The sequence below is a fragment of the Cinclus cinclus genome, chromosome 1 (assembly GCF_963662255.1).
Source record: "Cinclus cinclus chromosome 1, bCinCin1.1, whole genome shotgun sequence".
Lineage (NCBI taxonomy): Eukaryota > Metazoa > Chordata > Aves > Passeriformes > Cinclidae > Cinclus > Cinclus cinclus.
In genome coordinates, this window is record NC_085046.1 from 2,137,666 (window position 1) to 2,158,928 (window position 21,263).

The 21,263-nt window shown below is 50.8% G+C and overlaps 2 protein-coding genes across 2 annotated transcripts; both read left to right on the forward strand.

The window, feature by feature from the left end:
- The first annotated feature begins 5,717 nt into the window (after positions 1-5,717).
- On the forward strand, positions 5,718-6,962 carry GJC2 (gap junction protein gamma 2). The gene has a single exon (XM_062493253.1). The coding sequence runs from the start codon at positions 5,718-5,720 to the stop codon at positions 6,960-6,962; it is 1,245 nt and encodes a 414-aa protein (XP_062349237.1).
- Positions 6,963-16,009: 9,047 nt separating this feature from the next.
- On the forward strand, positions 16,010-19,801 carry IBA57 (iron-sulfur cluster assembly factor IBA57). The gene is made up of 3 exons (XM_062505842.1): positions 16,010-16,326; positions 17,142-17,485; positions 18,146-19,801. Exons 1-3 carry the CDS (start codon positions 16,076-16,078, stop codon positions 18,535-18,537), a joined length of 987 nt encoding a protein of 328 aa, XP_062361826.1. The 5' UTR covers positions 16,010-16,075; the 3' UTR covers positions 18,538-19,801.
- The last annotated feature ends 1,462 nt before the right edge of the window (positions 19,802-21,263 follow it).

Here is a 21,263-nt window from a genome sequence, read left to right on the forward strand (position 1 = left end):
CAGGGATGGGTTTTCCCCTGTACACTCATTTATGGCTCTGCCTCCTGCCTCTTTCCCTGGGTGATGGTTTGGTGATGAGAAGCCCTCAGGCCCTGCCAGTGTGATGGCTGGAGCAGCAGCAGCAGATGTTGCCTGGCCTGCCTGAAGCCCAAAAAACTTTGCCCAGACATGAGTGCTGTGTGTATAAATAACCCTCATGGTTAGAAAGCAAAGAGCCTGGAAAAATCTGCCTGACCCATGGGACAGGGACCACGCTGAGCTGTCTTTTATCTCTGAGCTGCTGCCTGCAGTCCTGCAGAGTCTGGGAGCTGGTTATTTTTAAATAACCAAAACCACTTCCCTGCAGCTCTGTCCCACACCAGCAGCAGCAGGTGTGGCTTTCACCACAGGTTTTTGGGGAACAAGCTCTTGGTGGCCATCCCTGAGCTCTTGGTGGCCATCCCTGAGCTCTGGTGGATGTCACAGGGTGGAACATGTGCTGGAGGGATGCACCCAAAGAACATTCAGTGGTCCCTGTGGAGTGACCACGAGGTGACCGCTGCTGTCTCCAGAGCTGAAGGACCTCGAGGGAAAGGAGGTCCCAGCCCCAGAGTGCTGGAGGCCAATCCCTGCCCCAGGAATAAGCAGGGATGATGGAGCCCCAGCCTGCTGCCTGCTCTCCCTCTCACAGTGGGAGAAATCCAGGGAGGCTGAGGGAGGCTGCAACCTCCCTGTGTCTTTTGGGAGAGAAAGCTGTCAATGTGCCCAAAGTTGAAACACGAAGCCAGGGTTATGGTAATGTAACTTTTTTAGAGTTTACTCCCCAAAAAAGCCTCCCAAACCCTGGTTTTCATGGTGTGGCATATTCCCACAAAGGTGTGTTCATCCCTAAACCTCACTCAGCTGATAGGGCTTTTCCTATCTATCCTAGGTGACTAATTCCAAACAGGGAATTAACTTATCAGTAATGATAAATGAGTAATTGGTTTATAACAGAAAACCTCGAGGAGTGTTACTGCAGTAAAATGCAGTGCAGATGTTCCTTGCAAGAGGCAACAAGTCCCAGTGAGCAGGAATTGCCCTTCCAGGTCCATTCAGGCTTTTTGGGAAAGCCGAAGTCTGAATATCCTGCTTTGTCAGCACCAGGATAAAAATTCCTGATAAACCACATGGTTTCCAACACCGCCCTTAATCCCAGTGCAGATCTTCCCAATCTTTCTGCCCTCAGAGATCTGATCCTTTCCATGACCTTGGGTGGACTTTCTGCCCTGAGTCTCCATTTTCCAGACACCCCGAGCCCCGATGCTGCTGGAATGGCAATGCCAAAGCTCCTCATGGATGGAGCAGGTGATCCTTGGGCCATCAGGGTTTTCAGGAGGTTTTTAGGAGGTTTTCAGGAGGTTTTCAGGAGGTTTTCTTCTTGCAAACCACCTGCCTCAGACTTCCTATGCATCCCCATCCTAGCTGCTCCTTCCAGCAGCTGCAAGGAGGCCGGAAAAGTCTCTGTTGGTGCTCAAAACCCTTTTCCCATCCTTCATCCTTCATCCTTCATCCCTCATCCTTCATCCCTCATCCTTCATCCCTGTTCCCTCCACCAGTTTGGAGAGAAGGAAACCACCTCCTTCAGGGACAGCTTTTCCTGGGAATGAAGCAAACCAGGAGCTTCAGAGCACTTTTTCCCACTAGCGAGCTTTCCCTCCTATTTTTTTTTTTTTAATTTTTATTATTTTTTCACCCCCAACAGCCAAGGAACTTTTGCCAGAATATGTTTTCCACATGTTCCCTGTTAGTCGTGCTCTCAGTCTCACAAATCTGTTCCCAGTGCCACTAAAAGCTGATGCTATTAATTCACTCCCAACCGACACAAGGGCTCGGCAGCAAAATTCCAGGCAGTGTTCCTAAAACCAGACCCAGAGGCTTGTTTGGATTTAAAACCCATGCCTTTCCCTCGCCTGGCGTGTCTGTGGAACACCTTCCCATCTTATCCCGAGGCTTGGAGAGAGGCAGGAGGGTGAGCACAGGCGGTGGGGCTGTGGCAAAGGCGGGGTCTGACAGAGCCTTAAATACTTCCCAACCTCTGGAGCACGGCTGGACCGAGCCTGCAGGGCTTTATCTAGGGCAAGGCGGAGGGATTGGAGGCACAGGAATGTCGGTGGAGGAGGGAAAGCCACCGCGACAAGCATCATGTCTCTGTAAGTAGATTTTTTATTTTTTCCACCTCCACGTTCTTTCCCCTGCAGTTCAGGCAGCAGAGTGAGAAGCGTGCAGGATGGAAGGACATCCAGCCAGCACTCATTTTTTTACATATATATATATTTATTTATTTTCGTTCTTTGGCATATTTTAGATTCAGTTTTTAAAGTTTTCCCTGTTCCCACAGCTGTGCCTGTGTTTGTGTGGAGGGCTCAGCAGGTTTTGGGAGAACGTGGAGCCAACAGCTCATTCCTGTACTGGTTACACAGTTCTGGGTCCTTTAGGAGTTGGTGGTGAACAATCCAGTCCCTCCTTTGTAGCTGTTTTGAAGTGAAGCTTGTAGCCTGTGTGTGTTTCATTCTGTATGTCACCTCTGGAGGTGGCATGTGGTGATGGGTGACTGAATGAATGGATGTCAAAGCCACAGGGATGGGGAATCCTTTCTCAGGAGACAATTGAGCTGCAAGAACCACCTCATCTAATCCATCTACCTGCTGCAGATCCACCCAGATGGGGTTTTTTTGTTTTGTTTCATTTTGGTTTTTTAACTAGCCTGCATAACTTTCACACTGCACAGAGTAATTGGGTCTGTAGCAGGTGGAAAGATGCAAAAATCCATGTTCTGTGCTTTGATGGTTGGGATTGTGAGGAGAGGAGACACAGCCTTTGCCTAGTGCCAGTCTGTTCACCAGCACTGTGAACAAGTGTTCCCTTGGAAACTTGTTTTGCTAACAATGGATTCCAAACCATCATGGTGCACTAAACCCCCACCCAAGCAATTAAAAGCACTGAAATCCCACAGTTTAGTCTTCGTAGCCAGTTGAGTCCTAAAACCCACTGGAAGTTTAACCAAACTGATTTGCAGGGAGAGGGTTTGAGCTCATTTCCTTCGGCTCCTGCTCTCAAACACAATGCCAGGAGGGCAGGTGGACACACAGGGGTGCAGCTCCAAGGTGTGACCCTGCAGAGAGGGGTCCCAGGGGCGCAGGAACAGCTCAGGGCTGCTTCCTGCAGATGTTCCTGCAGCTCCAGATGTGCAGAGGGCTGAGCTGCAGGGGCAGTGGCAGCACCCACAGCTCAGGGTGGTGGCTGGTAGCCAGGGGTGGTCTTCTCAAAGCCAACATCCCCTTACTTCTGCTACTTTGCCCTTTCTTTTCCTTGGCTCGGGAGATTTGGGAGCACTTAATTGGGATCTCCTTTTTAAAATGTGTCTCGTAGAGGACACAGGGGGTGCTTTGCTAACAACCCTGACAAATACCAGTTCAAAACTTGAATATTTACTCCAAAAGCTGTTGCAACCTTGGTCAGACCCTCCCTGCCCCACCAAACGGTTCCTGGGAGGTGCATTGGAGCTTTGGGAATTGTGTCCTTGGGTTAACAATTGCAAAATGGTGAATTATCCTCAGTGTAGACTTCAGAAACCCTTCGGGGGAGCCCTGAATTTTGGATGAACTGCTCCACCGGACATTCAAGTGTATTTTTAAGAAAAATTTGGGGCTTGCAGCTAATTCGGGGTGCAGGGGGGGACTGGACACCTGTATGGGGCTGCATCCAACCCTGCCTCATCCACACCCGGATGCTCCACAGGCAGATGCATCATGCCCCACACCCAGCAGGGTCTTCCCTTCCCAGCCCCCTGTCAGCTGGAGCTTGGCTGAGTGCCTGGATTAATTCTGTAAATCATTTAACACCCCAAATTACCCATATCTGAAGGTTAACACAACAGAGGAAGAGCTAAAGACCCCTTAGGGTGTACCCACTATAAGGAAGCAAAAAAAAAAAAAAAGCACTCAAAGAGGGAACTTCCCCATCTCACCCCTGAATAAACTAAATTTCCTCTAATAAATAAAGAACATCTCAATGGGCATCACTTTCCATGTCCTGCAGTGACCACAGTTGTACTGACCAAGGCATCACTTTTGGGGCAGGAGAGCAGGATTCTGGTCCCAGAAGAAGGGACCAGAACCTTTGAGGGTTGAGGGCAGAGAGGAGAATTTCCCCACCTCTCCTGGTTTATGACCCAGCTGTCTCTCCCCTCCCTGCCTCAGTTTCCCCAGCCCCAGGACAAGCACAGCACCACCTGCAGAGCGCTCCCACAGGCTCAGCCCAGCGTGTGAAGACTTGGGGGCTTGTGTTCGCAGGGGATTTGTTTGATCTGGAAATAGCAGGGTTAGAAAATTCCATCTGCCTGCTCTCGAGAGCCCTCGACAGGGGCAGCGCTGAGCAAACCAAGCTCTGCTTGGCTCCTGTCCTGGGAAGCAGCGGGAGCAGAATCACATTCCAGAGCGGCTGGATGTGGAGAACAGAGCAGGACACGTTTCTCTCCCTGCTCCCGTGTGGGGCTGGGCTCCTGGCAGCTCCCACCGTGGAAACCCTACAGCACAGTTCTGTGTCTCCAGTGCTGCAGAGCCAGGTCAGCGCCAGGCTCGTGTTTCACAGCATCATGGAGCCGGGTTGGATGGGGCTTGGAGCGACCTGGTCTAGTGGGAAGTGTCCCTGCCCGTGGAACAAGGTGATCTTTAAGGTCCCTTCCAGCCCCCCAAAAATTATAGGATTCTGGGATTTTATGATTCATTTTTTCCCCCTGCATCTTCACCTCCACTCGGCCATGCTCACCCAGCATGGAGAGTCAGGGTTGAAGTCCCTACTCCTTTCACACAAGAAAACAGCTCCTTTCTCTTCTCTTTTCTTTTCCTCCACTGTTCTTTGGATGCATGTGCTTTCCCTACTGGTCTCATCCCTCAGTATCCGTGCCACTCGAGCAGTGAAATCGCCTCTTGTCTTTAGTGCTGCCTGAGGTCACCCAAGGAACTCGAGCTGAGGCTCCACTGCAAGTTAAGCTAAACACAAAATGCTTTTTACAAGCTCTTCCTCCCCAGCTGTCCAGGTCTAATAAATGCATGGTTTTCTCTTGAAAGCTTCTCAAGGTTTATTTTTGAAACAGTCTGTATTTGATTAAAGTTTTGTTTTGTTTTGCTTTGTTTCAAGAGGAACTTAAAAGGGCCATCAGCCTGTAAACATAAATATTCCCATTCTTTAGCTGATCCTTTGCATTTTTCTGGGTTTGCTAATGAAAGATGTTTCAAAGGCAAGTGTCTCTAATGTGGGAGCATCCTCCACTGCTCCAGCCCTGGCTGCTCTTTAACGGGACAAATTTTCCTTAATGCCCAATCTAAACCTCCCCTGGTACTAATTGAGGCCGTTCCCTCTCCTCCTGTCCCTGTTCCCTGGAGCAGATCCCAAATCCCCCCCGGCTGTCCCCTCCTGTCAGGGAGTTGTGCAGAGCCACAAGGTCCCCCTGATCCCCCTTTTCTCCAGTCTGAGCCCCTTTCCCAGCTCCCTCAGGAATTCTCCAGACCCTTCCCCATCTCCATTCCCTTCCCTGGACACGCTCCAGCCCCTCAATGTCTTTCTTGCCATGAGGAGCCCAAAACTCACAAGGGCCACAAGTCACCGCTCCGGTCATGCTGCTGGCACGAGATGTGACCTCACAGCCCTGGTTTTTATTTCCCCCTCTCCCTGCAGGTTATAACTGAGCAGCCCTTATGACCAACATGAGCTGGAGCTTCCTCACCCGCCTGCTAGAAGAGATTCACAATCACTCCACCTTCGTGGGGAAGGTCTGGCTCACCGTGCTCATCGTCTTCCGCATCGTCCTGACGGCGGTGGGGGGCGAGTCCATCTACTCTGATGAGCAGAGCAAGTTCACCTGCAACACCAAGCAGCCGGGCTGCGACAACGTCTGCTACGACGCCTTCGCGCCGCTGTCGCACGTCAGGTTCTGGGTCTTCCAGATCATCATGATCTCCACGCCCTCGGTGATGTACCTGGGCTACGCCATCCACAGGATCGCCCGCTCGGCCGAGGAGGAGAAGAAGTTCAAGGGCTTCAAGAAGAAGCAGTTTGCCCTGAACTGGCAGGCCGTGCGTAACATGGAGGACGCCATGGAGGCCGACGAGGAGGAGCCCATGATCTCTGACGATGCGGCCGAGCACGAAAAAGCCAAGGCCAAGCCCAAGTGCAAGGAGCAGCAGAAGCACGACGGGAGGAGGCGCATCCAGCAGGAGGGACTGATGAAAATCTACGTCTTCCAGCTCCTCACCCGGGCTTCCTTCGAGGTTTGCTTTTTGATAGGGCAGTATTTGCTCTACGGTTTCGAGGTGGAAGCGTATTACGTCTGCAACAGGGTCCCTTGTCCCCACACCGTGGACTGCTTTGTGTCCCGGCCCACGGAGAAGACCATCTTCCTCCTGGTGATGTATGTGGTGAGCTGCCTGTGCCTGCTGCTGAACATGTGCGAGATGTTCCACCTGGGATTCGGGACCATCCGCGACGCCATCCGCAACCGGAAAATCAACAGCTTCCGGCAGCCCCCCTACAACTACGCCTACCCCAAGAACATCTCCTGCCCTCCCGAGTACAACCTGGTCGTCAAATCCGAGAAGTCCACCAAGATCCCCAACAGCCTGATGGCCCACGAGCAGAACTTGGCCAACGTGGCTCAGGAGCAGCAGTGCACCAGCCCGGACGAGAACCTGCCGGCGGATCTGTCCACGCTGCACAAGCACCTGCGGGTGGCCCAGGAGCAGCTGGACATCGCCTTCCAGAGCTACAGCAGCACCCAGGCCAACACTCAGCCCTCAAGGACCAGCAGCCCCGCCTCGGGGGGCACCGTGGTGGAGCAGAACAGGGCCAACACCGCCCAGGAGAAACAAGGTGCTAAACCCAAGGCCTCGCTGGAGAAAGGCAGCTCCAGCAGTAAAGATGGGAAGACGTCTGTGTGGATATAACTCTGTCAGGAAGGAGAGAGGGCAGCGTGAGCAGGGTTTTTATTTTGGGTTGTTTCTGGTTTTCGGTGTTGTCTCATGTTTTGTTTCGCAGGGCACGATTTTTGTGTGGGAGTCAAGAGAGTAAAAGGAGTTTTGGACCCATTTAGTGCTGTCTTCCAGTGCGTTAACAAAAGATATTTCTTCCCTGTTTCCAATGTGTTGTCCAGCTGGGAATCTCCAGTGAGTAACAGCAAACCCCCCCCCCCCCCCCCCCCCAGCCCCGGGGGCACCACCAGAGCCCCCAGTAGAGACTGGACAATGTGCTGTGGTGGGAGGAGGAGCTGCTGGTGGTTCAGGAGGGAAGTGAGGCTGACAGGGATCAGCCACCCTCACCAGGCAGTGTTTAATCACTAAATACCCTTAACCAAATTAATTTCCTGACCTTTGGTAAGAAAACCACTGACATATTGCACGGACCTTCGTGGCAGGCTCACAGCTGATGGCCCACCTGGGCTGGCAGATGCCAAGGGAGGCCTCGTTGGATGCTGTGAGCCAGAGCTGGCACTCACGTCAGGTCTGGGGCAGGAACACAGCGACTGCCTCACACAGGAAGACCTAAAACCAGCACAGGGTTGAAGGTTCCATCTTTTCTTCCTCTGCGTCGAAGCAAAAAGCAAATCTCCTCCAAGCCCTCTGGAGCAGGAGCGAGCAGTGACATTGAGTCCTACTGGTGCCTGTGTAGCACTTGCTACAGATGTGATGGGAATTGTTGCAGTTACAGAGTTTTTAACAGACTGCTGCTTCACATCATCTGAAAGTGCCTTTATGCAACCAGGAAAACAAAAGTGTAAAGGGTTTAGGCTCCTTTAGTTGCTGAATTTTTGATGATCAGCATCGGGAAATTTGTTTTTCTGATTAATCGAGGAAAAGCACTGTTGGCAAATTTGTTGTTCTGATTAATCAAACCCTTATAAATAGTGGCAGGTGGCAGGTCTATGCATAGTGTGTCTCTGGCGTGTGTGTGTGTGTGTGTGTCCATGTGTAGATACAGACACATATGAACACGTGGGTGTGAACGTAGACATAGAGAGATAGGTGTAAATGTAATATCAACCCTCTGCTCCTTCTACAGCCTTCCCCCTCCCGTGAGAAAACCCCAGGACTGGCGTTGATCTCATCCTAGGGCTTTTAGCCTCAGCCCCACCTGAGGAACTGGGAGGGCTCCCACACTTGCTGGGGGGGTTTTGCAGAAAATCTGGCTTCAATGGGGACAGCACCAGGACAAGAGCAGGAAGTTTTTCCTGAGTTTATGAAGATTTTTTTTCAGCTGGGCTTGACTTTAGGATGGTTTTCATGCATTTACAGTATTTTGGGTGCATGTCTAAATCAAGCTGCTGAGCTCCAAGGCTCTTACTGTTCTTTGTCAGAGAGTGGTTTCATCACCACCACAGGGAACCCAGGCAGGCAGAGCCTTAAAGATGAAACCTATTGCAAAAGAAGTAAATTCTCCCCGAGCACTGCACTGTCCCTGTGCCAAGCTGTTCCCCCAGGCTGTGCCAGGATTTCTTATCCATGGGATATTCATGGCTTCTCGCTGGACATCACTCTCATGTCCTTGATATCAGTCCCTAAAAGCCCTGAGGATTCCTGTTCCCCAAGTGTCCAGCCCTTTGGCCATTCTTGGGAGCAGGCAGAGAATTTGGATATGCCCTTCATCTCCTGGGAAATTCAGCTGAGCTATGTGGTGTGTTAGAGAACAGTCCTGGAAGAAAAAAAAAAATAAAAAAGAAAAAAAAATAAAAAGAAAGCAGAGAAACATCCTATGAGGTATCCAGCAGCAATATTTAGCTTTGTGTAGCTGTCTGGGGAATGCTTTCAGGCTTAGTCCTGGTCCTGCTGAAGGCATTGGTAAAATGTCTGGAATGCTGTTTGCTCTTGCAGCTTGAGATTTTCCCCTCATAAATGGGTAACTGGATCCAGGAGGAGGATCAGCACAGCAGCAGTCAGTAGTGACATCCATCCATCCATCCATCCATCCATCCATCCTCCATCCATCATCCATCCATCCATCCATCCATCCATCCATCCATCCATCCTCCATCCATCCTCCATCCATCCTCCATCCATCCATCCATCCATCCATCCATCCATCCATCCATCCATCCTCCATCCATCCTCCATCCATCATCCATCCATCCATCCATCCATCCATCCATCCATCCATCCATCCATCACCCATCCATCCATCCATCCATCCATCCAATCCCCTTCTGCTGGGAATTTTGCAGGAAAGGCTCAGAAAGGTCACACCACGGTGGTGAGGAGACAAACATATCCAACTGCTCTGTTTGTCCTTGTCCCATGTGTGGGAATGTGCTCTTTACTGGCTGGGGATGTGCTGGGCAGAGCAGGAGAGGTTGGGTGCTCACAAGGGCTGCTGTCACCTGGAAAAAATGCCTGCAGGGCCACAGCCCAGGCTGCTGAGGAGGAAAGAGAGGTGATCCTGGGTGGAAATTTGTCCCCTGGTTGCTGCAGTCGTCCAGGGCACAAGCTTGTCCTCTGCATCATTGGGACTTCTCTTTTGTTCCCAGCTTTGTGTCCCATGGGAAACTGTGTATTTAAAGTCACGATCCCAAGGGAAGGATGGAAACTGTGAGGATAACCATGGCTGGATGCTGCTTGGGTTTTTCTGATTCCTTTTCCATGAGCAACACCACCACAGCCCCGGATAAACTTGTGTTTCCCACGGGATGCTGGAAGGCACCGCCCCGTGCAAGAGTTGGGATTTTGGATTTCTCCTGCCCCTACCAGTGACACTTCCCTCAGCACCATTCATGGCCTGAGCACTTTCTGGTGACTCAGATCTGCCCCTCAGCTCCTGCTGACCTGCAGATCCTCCCTGTGAGTCACCACACCAGGGATAGGAATGTGACTCCCTTGCAATTGCTCCAGGAAAAATTCAGAGGGGCAGATTTTAAACCAAAAGCACCCAGACCTGGTCCCAGAGACCTGATCAACTCATTAAACCCAGTCTGTGCAGCGGGGCTGCACCTGCTGCCTCAGCAATACCCCAGCAGTGCCCACGGGAGGAGATTCCAGGCTCGGAGCAGGAGGGTGGGAAAAGACCATGGATCTTCTTGCCAACTTGTCACCACCAAATGACTCCCTCAAGGGTGACACGAACCCCCTCTCTGCAACCCCATGGAGAAGTCTCATGCCTTTAACCTCTGTGTATTTTGGCTGTTTGGAGACTGTTTCCACCCTCAAATCTGCTTTAAGCTGAACACTACAGTCTCATCAACCTTTGTCCAAGGGCTGCTTTTCTAGCGTGGTTTTCCTTGGTGTCTTTGGACCAGCACCAGCCACCTCGTGTCCTCCCAGCAGTGTGGCAGTGCTGGTCCTCGTGCCACCTTCCCTTCCTTCTCCTCTTCCTGCACTCTGGTCCTCCCCAAAACCCCATCTCCTGCAGGCCTGGGGACTGCTCCCCTCTCCAGATGTGCGGTTATACATCTGGAATCTTCCTGCCCTCCTCCAAACCCCCTTTTTATTGTCACGCAGTGAGCCAAGGGGGCTCTGCGTGACCTGTGGGTCCTGCAGGGGGTTTGGATCCTCTTCCCAGCTGGTGTCACCCTCCCATCTCATATGCACACGCTGTTTTCTGCAGGCAGAGTCAATAGCTGCAGTATTGATGAGTACCAGACCCAGGGCAGACTCTTGGGGAATCAATAACCTCCTTGACAGGGTAACCACTCCCAGCCCTGCTCACCCCTCAGGCCTGGAGTACTTCCCTGCATAACATCCCTTCCCAATGGGAGCTGATCCTGCTTTCCCTTGTTTTCCAAGCGTTTCGACAGGGACCCAAGCACAGGGGTTTATTCCCAGCAGGAATACTCTGGTGTCGAGGTGCCTGGGAGGGATGTAAAGTTGCCTGTGAGATCCCAGCCAGCCTGGAGGACCCTGCTGATCCTCTGAGCCTGACGAGGAGGGATCCCAGTTCTCCCAGATCCTATCTGGGCCACACAGCCCTAGGAACAGAAAATACCATTATTGTTGTTATTGTCATTATTATTGCTATATATACACCGATTTGCTCACTTCCCCCCTTCCTCCTCCACTCTGTGACCTGTAAACCCTTTAGGATACTGGGTTTCTCCACTGAGTCACTCCACAAAGGTGACCAAATGCAATGATGACTCTGCAGGAATGACTCCTTTCTGGGCAGGAGAAACAATCCCTTCTTTTATCCTCTCAGCTGGGGCAGGAAAAGGATAGAGCAGCAAAATACTCACAAAATCCCCACCACATTTGTTCCTAACTCAACCAGCAGCTCGAGGAAATTAATTTGGAGGGTGGAGCATCAGCCATAGAAGAAATTCCAATGGTTAATTAATGCTTTGCTTTTCTTTTGGTGTTTTCTCCAGGTAGCAGTTTTGTCCACACGCAAGACAGGTTTATCTTTGTGGCTGAACTAATTATAAACGTTGACTGTCTCACTAAACTTGGTCAGATAAAGTGCCCACACTTATATTTCTCTTCTTACCATTCAGGGCCAGGAATGTCCCACAAAAGCCAGATTACCTTCTTGCTTGCATTGCATTCCACTGGGAAATACTTGAACTTAACTCACGGCCATAACCAGTCTGTGCTGTTACGAAGCGTCTGGGATTGTTTTTTGTGGGTTTTTTTTGTTTTGTTTTGTTTTCTTTTTTTTAATGTACTAACTGTATTTGTACTAGAAATCTAGAAATTTTTGGAGTATGAGGTTGAATCTGTAAGTATTTTACAGTGTAAATGTTACATCTGGGCTGTAGTTAGAATATTAAACACTGGTCAAAAGGGAAAGGGACATCAGTTCAACTCAACTGTGGCGATTCCACATCCATTACTAATAATATGGAATAAAACTTACATTTTGTTACAGTATGTAAAGCGTGTGTGCTTGCTTGAGAAGGGCTCTGAGTGTTGAGAAGAAATCCTTCTCCAGCTATGATCTGCCTGTTTTAGCCACGGAGGAGCTCTATTTTCCCTGATATGGCTACAAATCATCACAAAATAGTTTTGCCTTAAGAAGCGTTTGACCTTCGCGTTGTTTGGGATGCGTTGTCTCCCTGATGAATCACTGCCTGCAGATCCCTCAGGCACAGAGCTCAAACTGCTCAGGGAAGCCTGGGCTCTCAAAAGCAGCAAAACCTCGGGGAATCTGGGAGAAACTGATGATTCAGGCTGAGCAAACGATGGGAAAGGACTTTGTGAGAGAGCCTGGCTGTCCAACCACCTCGGTGTCCGCTCCTCCTGTTAAATCACAGACACTGTTCACTCACGACCCCTCTCCAAACCTCCTCAGGAAAAAAAAATCTGGACTCTTAACATGCACTTTTTTTCCTGTTTCTCTGGAAGTTGAGCTGAGCTGACAACTTCTTTGGCAAGAACAGGACATGGTCCCAGCAAGAGACAGGGCAGAGCCAAGGCCAGGTTGGATGGGGCTTAGACGGCCTGGTGTGATGGGAGGTGTCCCTGCCCTGGGGGAAGATCCCAACTCATAAAAGGAAAAATGGCAAAAGCAGCTCCCATCCAGCAGTATTTTGGGAACAGGCAGAGTAATTGGAACCCCTCCCATTTCTTCGGGAAGCCAGATTAAAACTGCCAGTGACCCTCCAGTTCTCTCAGGGATCACAACACCCATCATTTTCACTGGCTGCTCCTCACTGCAGGCAGAATTCCCAGTCACAGCATCCCACTGGCTCCTATCCTTCCTCCCAGGGAAATGCAGTAACAGCTGTCCCTTCCCCTCAGTCCCACCAGCAGGAATCCCAGAGCCCTCAGGGTGGGAAAAGCCCTTGAAGTTCATCGAGTCCAGCCATTAACCCAGCACACAACCACTAACCCCTGTCCCCACGTGCCACATCCACACGGTTTTTAAACATTTTCAGGGATGGTGATCCCACCACTTCCAATGTCTGGCCACTCTTCCAGCGAAGACATTTTCCCTAATATCCAACCTAAACCTCATCCAATGGAACTTCAGGCCATTTCTCCTCTCGCTTGTTCCCTGGGAGGAAAAACTGGCACCCATCCTCCTTTCAGAACAGCCTTTTTTGATGCACAAACTCACTCCCTTCAAGGCCAGCTTCCACTTTTCTCTATTCCTGCATCCTGCCTGTTGTACTTGCAACTTCCCACTGCCATCACTGATTTTGCAATGCCCAGGCCTGCCACAATCCATGTTTTCCTCTCCAAGATTGTGGGATACTGTCCCAGAAGTGCTGCTATGGTTTACCACAGCCCTGTGTCCCAGCTGCCTGTGGATGACCTCCAAGGGCACAGCTTGGGGCACACTTAATGCACAGGGTTTGGGAGGAATAATTGCAGCTCAATTGCAGGAATAATTATGGATGAAGATTTGCACCCTGAGAAAAAGCTGGAGAAAACGAGTTTATTATGCCAGAATTAATCTGCAGGGCTGGCCGCAGAGGTTATCCCTGGTGAGGATGAATTATTGACAAATAAATGCCAAGGATGAGCCCTCACAAGTGGGAGCTTTGGGCTGTCCAGGGTTTTGGGCAGTGGGAGAGCAGAGAGTGGAAAGCTGATGGAGCAGGAGGCTGCTGGCAGCTTGTGCAACCACCCAGGGGCTGCTGAGGGACAGGGATGGAATCTCTGTCCTTTGTCATCACATTCTGAGCTGTGGGAAGAGATCCTGAGCCACCCTGACACATCCCACTGGATGAGAGGTGTTCCACCGAGGAGGGAATTTGTGTCTTGTCGCCTTGTGCCACCGGCTCTCCTTCCAAAAGCACTCCTGGTGGGGAATGATCCAGCAGGGGCAACATCAGAATGGTTTGGGTTGGAACAGACCTTAAAGATCACCTTGTTCCAACCCTCTGCCACAGGCAGGGACATTATCCACCAGAATTCCACACCTTCCACTAGAAATTAATGTCATGGAAGCTCTGGGAATTGTGTTGCCCCTCCCACCAGGCTTCAGGTCCCTCATTTTTAGTGAAGACAGGCACACACTCACTGGGGGCTGGCACAAAACTTCCCAGGGCTCTCAGAGTTGCAGGTCTCAGTCATGCTATGGATTGTCCCAAACAATCCCCTGAGCTGAATTAGCACACTCAGCTGGCAGAGTTGTAGTTTCTGCCACTGAAATGTTTCAATAGGACTTTACTGGCTGCATAACTCAAGAAAAGAAAAGCAAACCCAGAGGGAAGGGAATAAAAGTGGTAAAACAAATAAAGGCTTGAACTGGCTGCCTGATTGTTTTCCATTTTCACTTTTATTTCCCTTGCTGCCCCTTCAAATATCTCTGTGGGGTTTGATACAGCACCTGTGGTGGTTGGGAATGCAGGGAGATGACAAAGGGCTGCCTGTGGGATGGCCTCTGATGATCCTCACAGCTTGGTGGGTGAAGGAGGGGTGTGGAACAGGCCAAGAAACCCCACCAAGTTGGATCCAGATGTGGGTCCGTGGTGCCTGTCGGATTCTAGAGTTCCAGCCCAGCTGTGCTTGCAGATTTGTGACTTTCCCTCTTCTCCTTCAAAAAGCAAAGCCAGCTCCTGCTCTGGGCACATTCCCATTTCCAGGCAGTGAAAAGAACCACCCTGGGCATCAGCTCTGTGCCCCTTCAGCTGCCTCAGAGCCAGGCAGGTTTCCCCAGCCCTGTTTTTGACACTGGCAGGCAGAGCACATCCACCTGCCAAGGCCACCTCGAGTCACCTCTGCCCACATCTTTATTTCTCCAGCGGCAGGGCCAGCCCCGAATTCCAGGGTGAACACCCCAAATGTCTCAGCACTGCCGAGACACGGGGATGTGTGATAAGGTTATCACTGACGGGACACAAGGGGAGAGCCCAGCCCTGCCCAGGGCCAGCTGGATCAACTCGCAGCGCATTTCCAGCTCCTGGAAAACGAGTCTCCCTTCGCTCAGGGTTTTAGGATCGGTGGGTTTGTGCTGGTGCTGCCTGTCCTGGAGGTTTGAGCGGGGTCATTCGGGGCCAGGCGACTGTCCCTGCCCGGAGAGCCGGTGCTGGCAGCGGGAAGGGGCAGGATGGCCTCGAAGGGAATGGCAGCCACTGGAGAAGGGGAATCACAAATGACAGAGGTGACTCAAGGCTATTCCTTGGGCTGTGGGATGAATTCCAGCGGAACCAGCCGAATCCAACCCCGGGCACTTCAGACCCCACTTCCCAGAGCGTCAGTGAACATTCCAGAGGGAAGGAAACAGCGCTTCAGTTCCATGGTTTTAACTGAGGGGTTTTAACACAGGGATTCCCCATCCCTGGAAATATTCAACATCAGTTTGGGCTGAGGCTCTGAGCAACCGGATGAATTGAACATGTCCCTGCTCTTTGCAGCATGCTGGACTAAATGACCTTTAAAGACATTCCATGATTCCATGGTTTTATTCCCATGCAATGCTTAGCAAAAATTCCCACTGCCAAACACCGTAATTTACTGCAATCCTGCCCCGCTGAGCTTCTCCAGTGGTGTTAAAGGAGGCTGGAAGGCGGCTGGTGAGTCCTGTGGAAACAAAGCAGTGGGAAACAGGAACCTTTGGAGTCTCTTTCCCACCCTGACAGCCACAATGTACCTAGAGGGGGAGAATGGCCCTGTACCCTCTCTGTTTGCAGCATCCAGGATTTTGGGCTCGGCAAGGGCAGGAATGGAGGTGTTTAAGGAAGGACTGGACCGCAGTGCCATGGTCTAGGTGACACGGTTGGACTCGATGACCTCGGAGGTCCTTTCCAGCCTGACTGATTCTCTCATTAAATGGGGAGCAGCCGGGACTGGGAAGGGAGAACTGGGCTGGGCACAACCAACCCGCGGGACGTGGGAGCGCTCTGGGCTGATGTCCTCGCTCGCCCCATGGCCGGGGAACCCGGGGAACGCCGGGGAACCCGGGGAATGCCGGGGGGGGGGGGGGGGGGTGTCCCAAATTTCTCCTTTGGGATCACGGGGAGCGCTCGGGCCCGGGGACGTGGCCTAGAAGAAAGGGGCGTGGCCTGCCGGAAGGGGGCGGTCCCTCAGAGCCCCGGCTCCGCCAGCAGGCGTCGCCCTCCCGGCGGACACACACAAGATGGCGGCGGCGGCGGCGGCGAACGGCGGCGGCGGGAGTTTCTGACGGCGCCGCCATGTTGGTGAGGGCAGTAACGGCGCCCGCGCTGCGCCGGTGGTGCCGGGGCCGGCGGGGAGCGGCCGCCGCCTGTTTCCCGCTGGACCGGGCGCTGCTGGGCGTGCGGGGCGCCGAGGCCGCCGTGTTCCTGCAGGGGTTGCTCACCAATGACGTCACGCCACTGGTGGCGGCGGGCGACGCCCCCCCCGCGCTGTACGCGCACGCGCTGAACGTGCAGGGCCGCTGCCTGTATGACGTCATCCTGTACAGGTGAGACCAAGCGGCGCGGCCGCGGGGGGGGGAGAGGGCGAGCTGGGAGAGACCATTGCGGGGCGGCGGGGGGTGGCTCCTGTCAAATTTCTACATTAATGTGCCAAAAAAGCGCTTCCTCCGTGTGTGCTTGCCACCAGTTCACACAGGCTCCGTGAATCCCTGCAGCAGAGGAGCGTGCTGGCCGTAATATCCCCGCGTGTGCATGTTGACTCTGCCCCTGGGCTCTGGGGATGCTCACCTGGCGAAGGGAAAGCTCCAGGGAGAGCTCAGAGCCGCTTCCAGGGGGACAGGTGGGATACTGGGGAGAAATTCTTCCCTGTGAGGGTGCTGAGGTACTGAGGCCCTGGCACGGGGTGCCCAGAGAAGCTGCGGCTGCCCCTGGATCCCTGGCAGTGTCCAAATGATGGAGCTTGGAGCAGCCTGGGATGGTGAGAGGTGTCCCTGCCCACGGCGGCGAGGTGGAATTAGATAAACTTTTAAGGTCCCATCCAACCCAAAGCCATTCTGGGGTTCTGTGACAGTGGAAGGCACAGCTGAATGCAGCTTGTCCCCCAGCTGGAGTTCCCTTCACTGTAGGTCAGGATTGAGAATTCCACACGGCCAGACGTGTTTCTGCCCCTGGGAGAAGTGAGGGCAGTGTTTGCTAGGAAAGAGTGGCTGGAACAGTTCAGGTATTTCACTGTGGGGATGTGGGTGCTGCCACAGAAACTCCCCAGATGTCTGGATTTGCACCAGGATCCAAACAGAAATCCAGCTTTCACTCCTGTGGGTGTTTGTTTTCCTGACCTCATGGGGGGTGACTTTTTTTTTAGGCTGCACAGGAGCACAGCAGAGGAGCCTCACATCCTGCTGGAGTGCGACAGCAGCGTGCTGGATTCCATCCAGAAACACCTGAAACTCTACAAGATCCGCAGGAAAGTTGCCATCGCCCCCTGCCCTGACCTCTCCCTGTGGGCTGTCATCCCTGGGGAGCAGCCTGGGGATGCCAGTTCCCTCCCAAAATCTGCAGACCAGGCTCTGGTCTTAACTCCTGACCCCAGGGCAGAAGTCATGGGCTGGAGACTGATTGCAAAGAAAGGAGCAAATCTGTCAGAGATTATCCCTGGGAGCCAAGTTGGAGATGTTCAGGACTACCACAGGCACAGGTATAAACAAGGTAAAGCCAAGCCCTGTTTTGCACTATGGCTTTTGGGAGTCCACGTGCTGATATAAGGCAGGAATAAGTTATAAACCATTCTTACATTTTAATGCATTTAATTTGTTAATTAATACATGCATTAACTGCTACAATGAGTATTAAAGTGACCTGGTGGTTATAATTCTTTCTGGTAGCAATGTTTGGGTATAATTTTCTATTACTCAGATTATGGGAATTGGTCAGGAATGCTAAAAGAAAGCCAGGATTATTCATTTTCTTAGAGAGAAGCTTCTGTGGTTGGAGTCATTTTGATTATTTTGGGATGACACACAGCCCTGGTGCTTGGCTTGTTGCCGAGGAAGGAAAAGGAAACACCCGGACTTGCCTTCCTAAACATTTTGTGGCTGAGTTTGCCGAGTTAACTCGGAGGTCGAGGTGACTGGACAGGGATCTCAGTCCTGGGAGCCCCAGCGCCTTTGATTTGAGCGTGCCCATGCTGCTAAGGGATTAAATGGATTGGCAGAGGGAAAGCTTTAAATGAATTGGCAGAGGCGAAGCTGATGGTGCTGTGCTGAAACTGGGATCCGTTTGGGGTGGAAAATCAGACTGAGAATGAGTCAGAGCACAAGTGTAAGGAGGAGGAGGAGGAGGAACATTTAGGCTTTGTTTCTGCCTTAGGCATTCCCGAAGGGGTGAAAGATCTCCCTCCTGGAGTCGCCCTCCCGCTGGAATCCAACCTGGCCTTCCTGAACGGCATCAGCTTCACCAAGGGCTGCTACATCGGGCAGGAGCTGACAGCCAGGACCCACCACATGGGAGTGATCCGCAAGCGGCTGCTGCCCGTCAGCTTCCCGGGATCCCCGCCCAGCTCCGGCATCCCCCCGGGCACGGAGATCCTCACCCAGTCGGGAAAGCGTGCCGGCAGGTTCCGTGCCGGGCAGGGAGAGCTCGGCATAGCCCTGCTGAGGCTGGCTCATGCCAAGGAGCCGCTCTGCATCCGCCTGCCAGGGGACGCGGTGAGGCTCAGCGCCAGCACGCCCCCGTGGTGGCCCAAAGCTGCTGCTAAATAGACCAGGGCAGCAGCGTTTGCCTTAAGGAGAGGTTGGGTCGTGTGGGGGGGATTTGGGAATTCCTGCTGTTTGTCTGGGGTCTTGCAGGATTCCTCAAATCGGGGCTGAACAGCGGGAACCCAGAGCTGTGGTGGATCACTGGGCTGGATCTTCCACTGAGTGCCGCGGAGGGACAAACCCAGGGAACTGCATTTGTCCTTTCCTGGGGTGCCGTGAGTGGTTGGCTCGGTCCCTGTGTGTTTAGGGGGTGCCCTGTGTTGGGATGGATTCTCCAGGCTGACACTCCCTCCCTCAGACTATGCTTTGTGTGTGTGGATCAGGAGTTTCCCCATTCCACGCACAGATTTTACAGTTCAGAATAACCATTCTGTGGTATTATAATTTTACTCTTTTTTTGTTTGTTTGTTTTGAGTGGAGACCATGCTGCTCTTATTAAGATGTATTCTCAGGCTGAAGTTTTTTGCTGCAAATTCCTCCTTGCATTGAGCTTCTTAAACTTGCTGGTGGGGCTGGCATTTCTTCCCAGCTCTGGAATTGTGTTCAGAACAAGGAGCACCTTGTGCTTCACGTGTCAGACCTTGATTTCAGCTCATCCCAGCTGGGAAAGTGAGGTCCCAAACCTCCTGGTCCTTTCTCCTGCTTGAGGTGCCAGTGGAGGGAGCACAGCAGGTTCCTCTGCCTCCCATTCCTCAAACCATTTTTTGGGAAAGGGATATTTTCAATGCCACGTGTGCTGGCTTAGCCTGGCCTTCCTGAGGGAGGATTTTCAGCAGGTTCTGGCTCTGCACCTCCGAGCTCTGGACCCCTCACACCCTGTCCCTGCTGCCACCTGCAGCTGAGGTTTTCTCCATCCACCACCCCGAGGGTTTTCAGAGCAATCCAATGCCTTGGCATTTCTTTGCTTCATTATTTTCGTGGCTGCCAACACTCCTCTGCTTCCCCAGTTTTTCTTCTTGCTGCAACATATTCCTCTCCTTTTCCAAAGCCAACCAGCTCCGTGCCTCCTGACCCTGTCAACCTGCAGTGATTTATAGGAACACTTTTTATCTTTGTATTGCAATAAATCCATTACACAGTGAGAGAGCTGCCCAGGTGAGATCCCATTTTGTCCAAAAAAACCCCAAAAAACCAAAAACCTTTGCATGAATATTTGTAACAAAACCTGCCCAAAATCACATTCTTCTCTGTTTCAATGTTACTGTGAAAGAAATTTGTCTGTAAAAATGCTTATATCGATTAAAACTCTATGGTTGCTGTAAAATGATTCTGTGGATACCTCATTAATTATCTCTGATTTAAATGTGACTCATCTGAAAGAGAAGATTTTTGCTTGGTGTGAAGACATACAACAGAATAAATGCAATTTCAGGTTGCTTGCTGACAAAACCGTGCCTTGGAGTGTCAGTCAGGTGCGGGGTTGGTAACAGAGTCCTTCTGCTGGGAAAATAAAAATGAAACTGGATCCTGCAGAGCCCACGAAGGTGAGGCTGTGCTCCCAGCTTGGGCTGAAGCAGCTTTTCCTCTCTGCCACCCGTTGTGCAAAGCCTGCTCAGAATGGTTTTATTGTCCTGGGGTAAGCAGAGCCTGAACAAACACCAAATCAACTTCTCTGTTTGGAGAAGCCCCGAATCTTTTCTGCCTCGGACACGCGTTTCTTTTGTTTTCATGATGTTTGAAAGGTTTTTGTTGCTGTCAGCAGCTGCAGGTTGGACAGGAGAAGGTGGTGCTGGAGTGAAGAGGTGTTTGATGGTTTCTGGGGGGGGGGGGGGGGGGGGGAAGAAAAAAAAAAAAAGAAAAAAAAAAAAGAGGTAGAAAGGGAGGGGAGCAGCCCCAATCCATGTTATCATTAATTTTTTTTAATCTCCCTCACAGCCCACTCCACCATTAATGATTTTTGGCCAGGTAAATTTGGGGCTGCAGGGTGCAAGAGTTGATTGTGCAGGGATTTTTGCCTCCCTGAGAGCCATGGAATTATTAATGCTGGAAAAGACCTCTCGGATCATTAACTGCATTCATTAACAGCATTTCCAAATCCACCACTAATCCACGCCCCCAAGTGCCACATCCACACAATTTTTGGACATTTCCAGGGATGGTGACTCCACCACTTCCATTGGCAATCTGTTCAGGGCTTGACCTTTCCAGTGAGGAAATATTTTTCTGCCTTTAATTTTATTTTTTTTTAAGTTTTCTAGGAGCACTATTTGCCTTCATTGTTACATTTTTTACCTATAATAGTAAATAATAAATTCCTATAATAATAAAATGCCAAAAAAAAAAAAAAAAGTCTTGCTGGGGTGAGGAGTCCAGAAAAATGACTGCTTATATTTCAGTGTTATATACTTTATATATAAGTACATATGTATAAAGATATAGAAATATATATGTTTATATAATATGATTTAATATATAATTTAAAACATATAATATATAATAGAATAGATAACATATATAAATAATAAACATATTAAATAAACAAGTAACATATAAATATTTACATTTTTATATACTTATATTTTTATATATTTTATATAAATTCAAATATGTATAATATGACACACATATATATACAGACAGAATATATAATATATAATATAGATAATATATATAATGTGTATAAATGTATATATATAATATATATTTATATGTATAATACATTTATATATAATATATATGTGTATATATATATTTTTTCTGCTGCAAGTTATTAAAATCACTGCTATTCC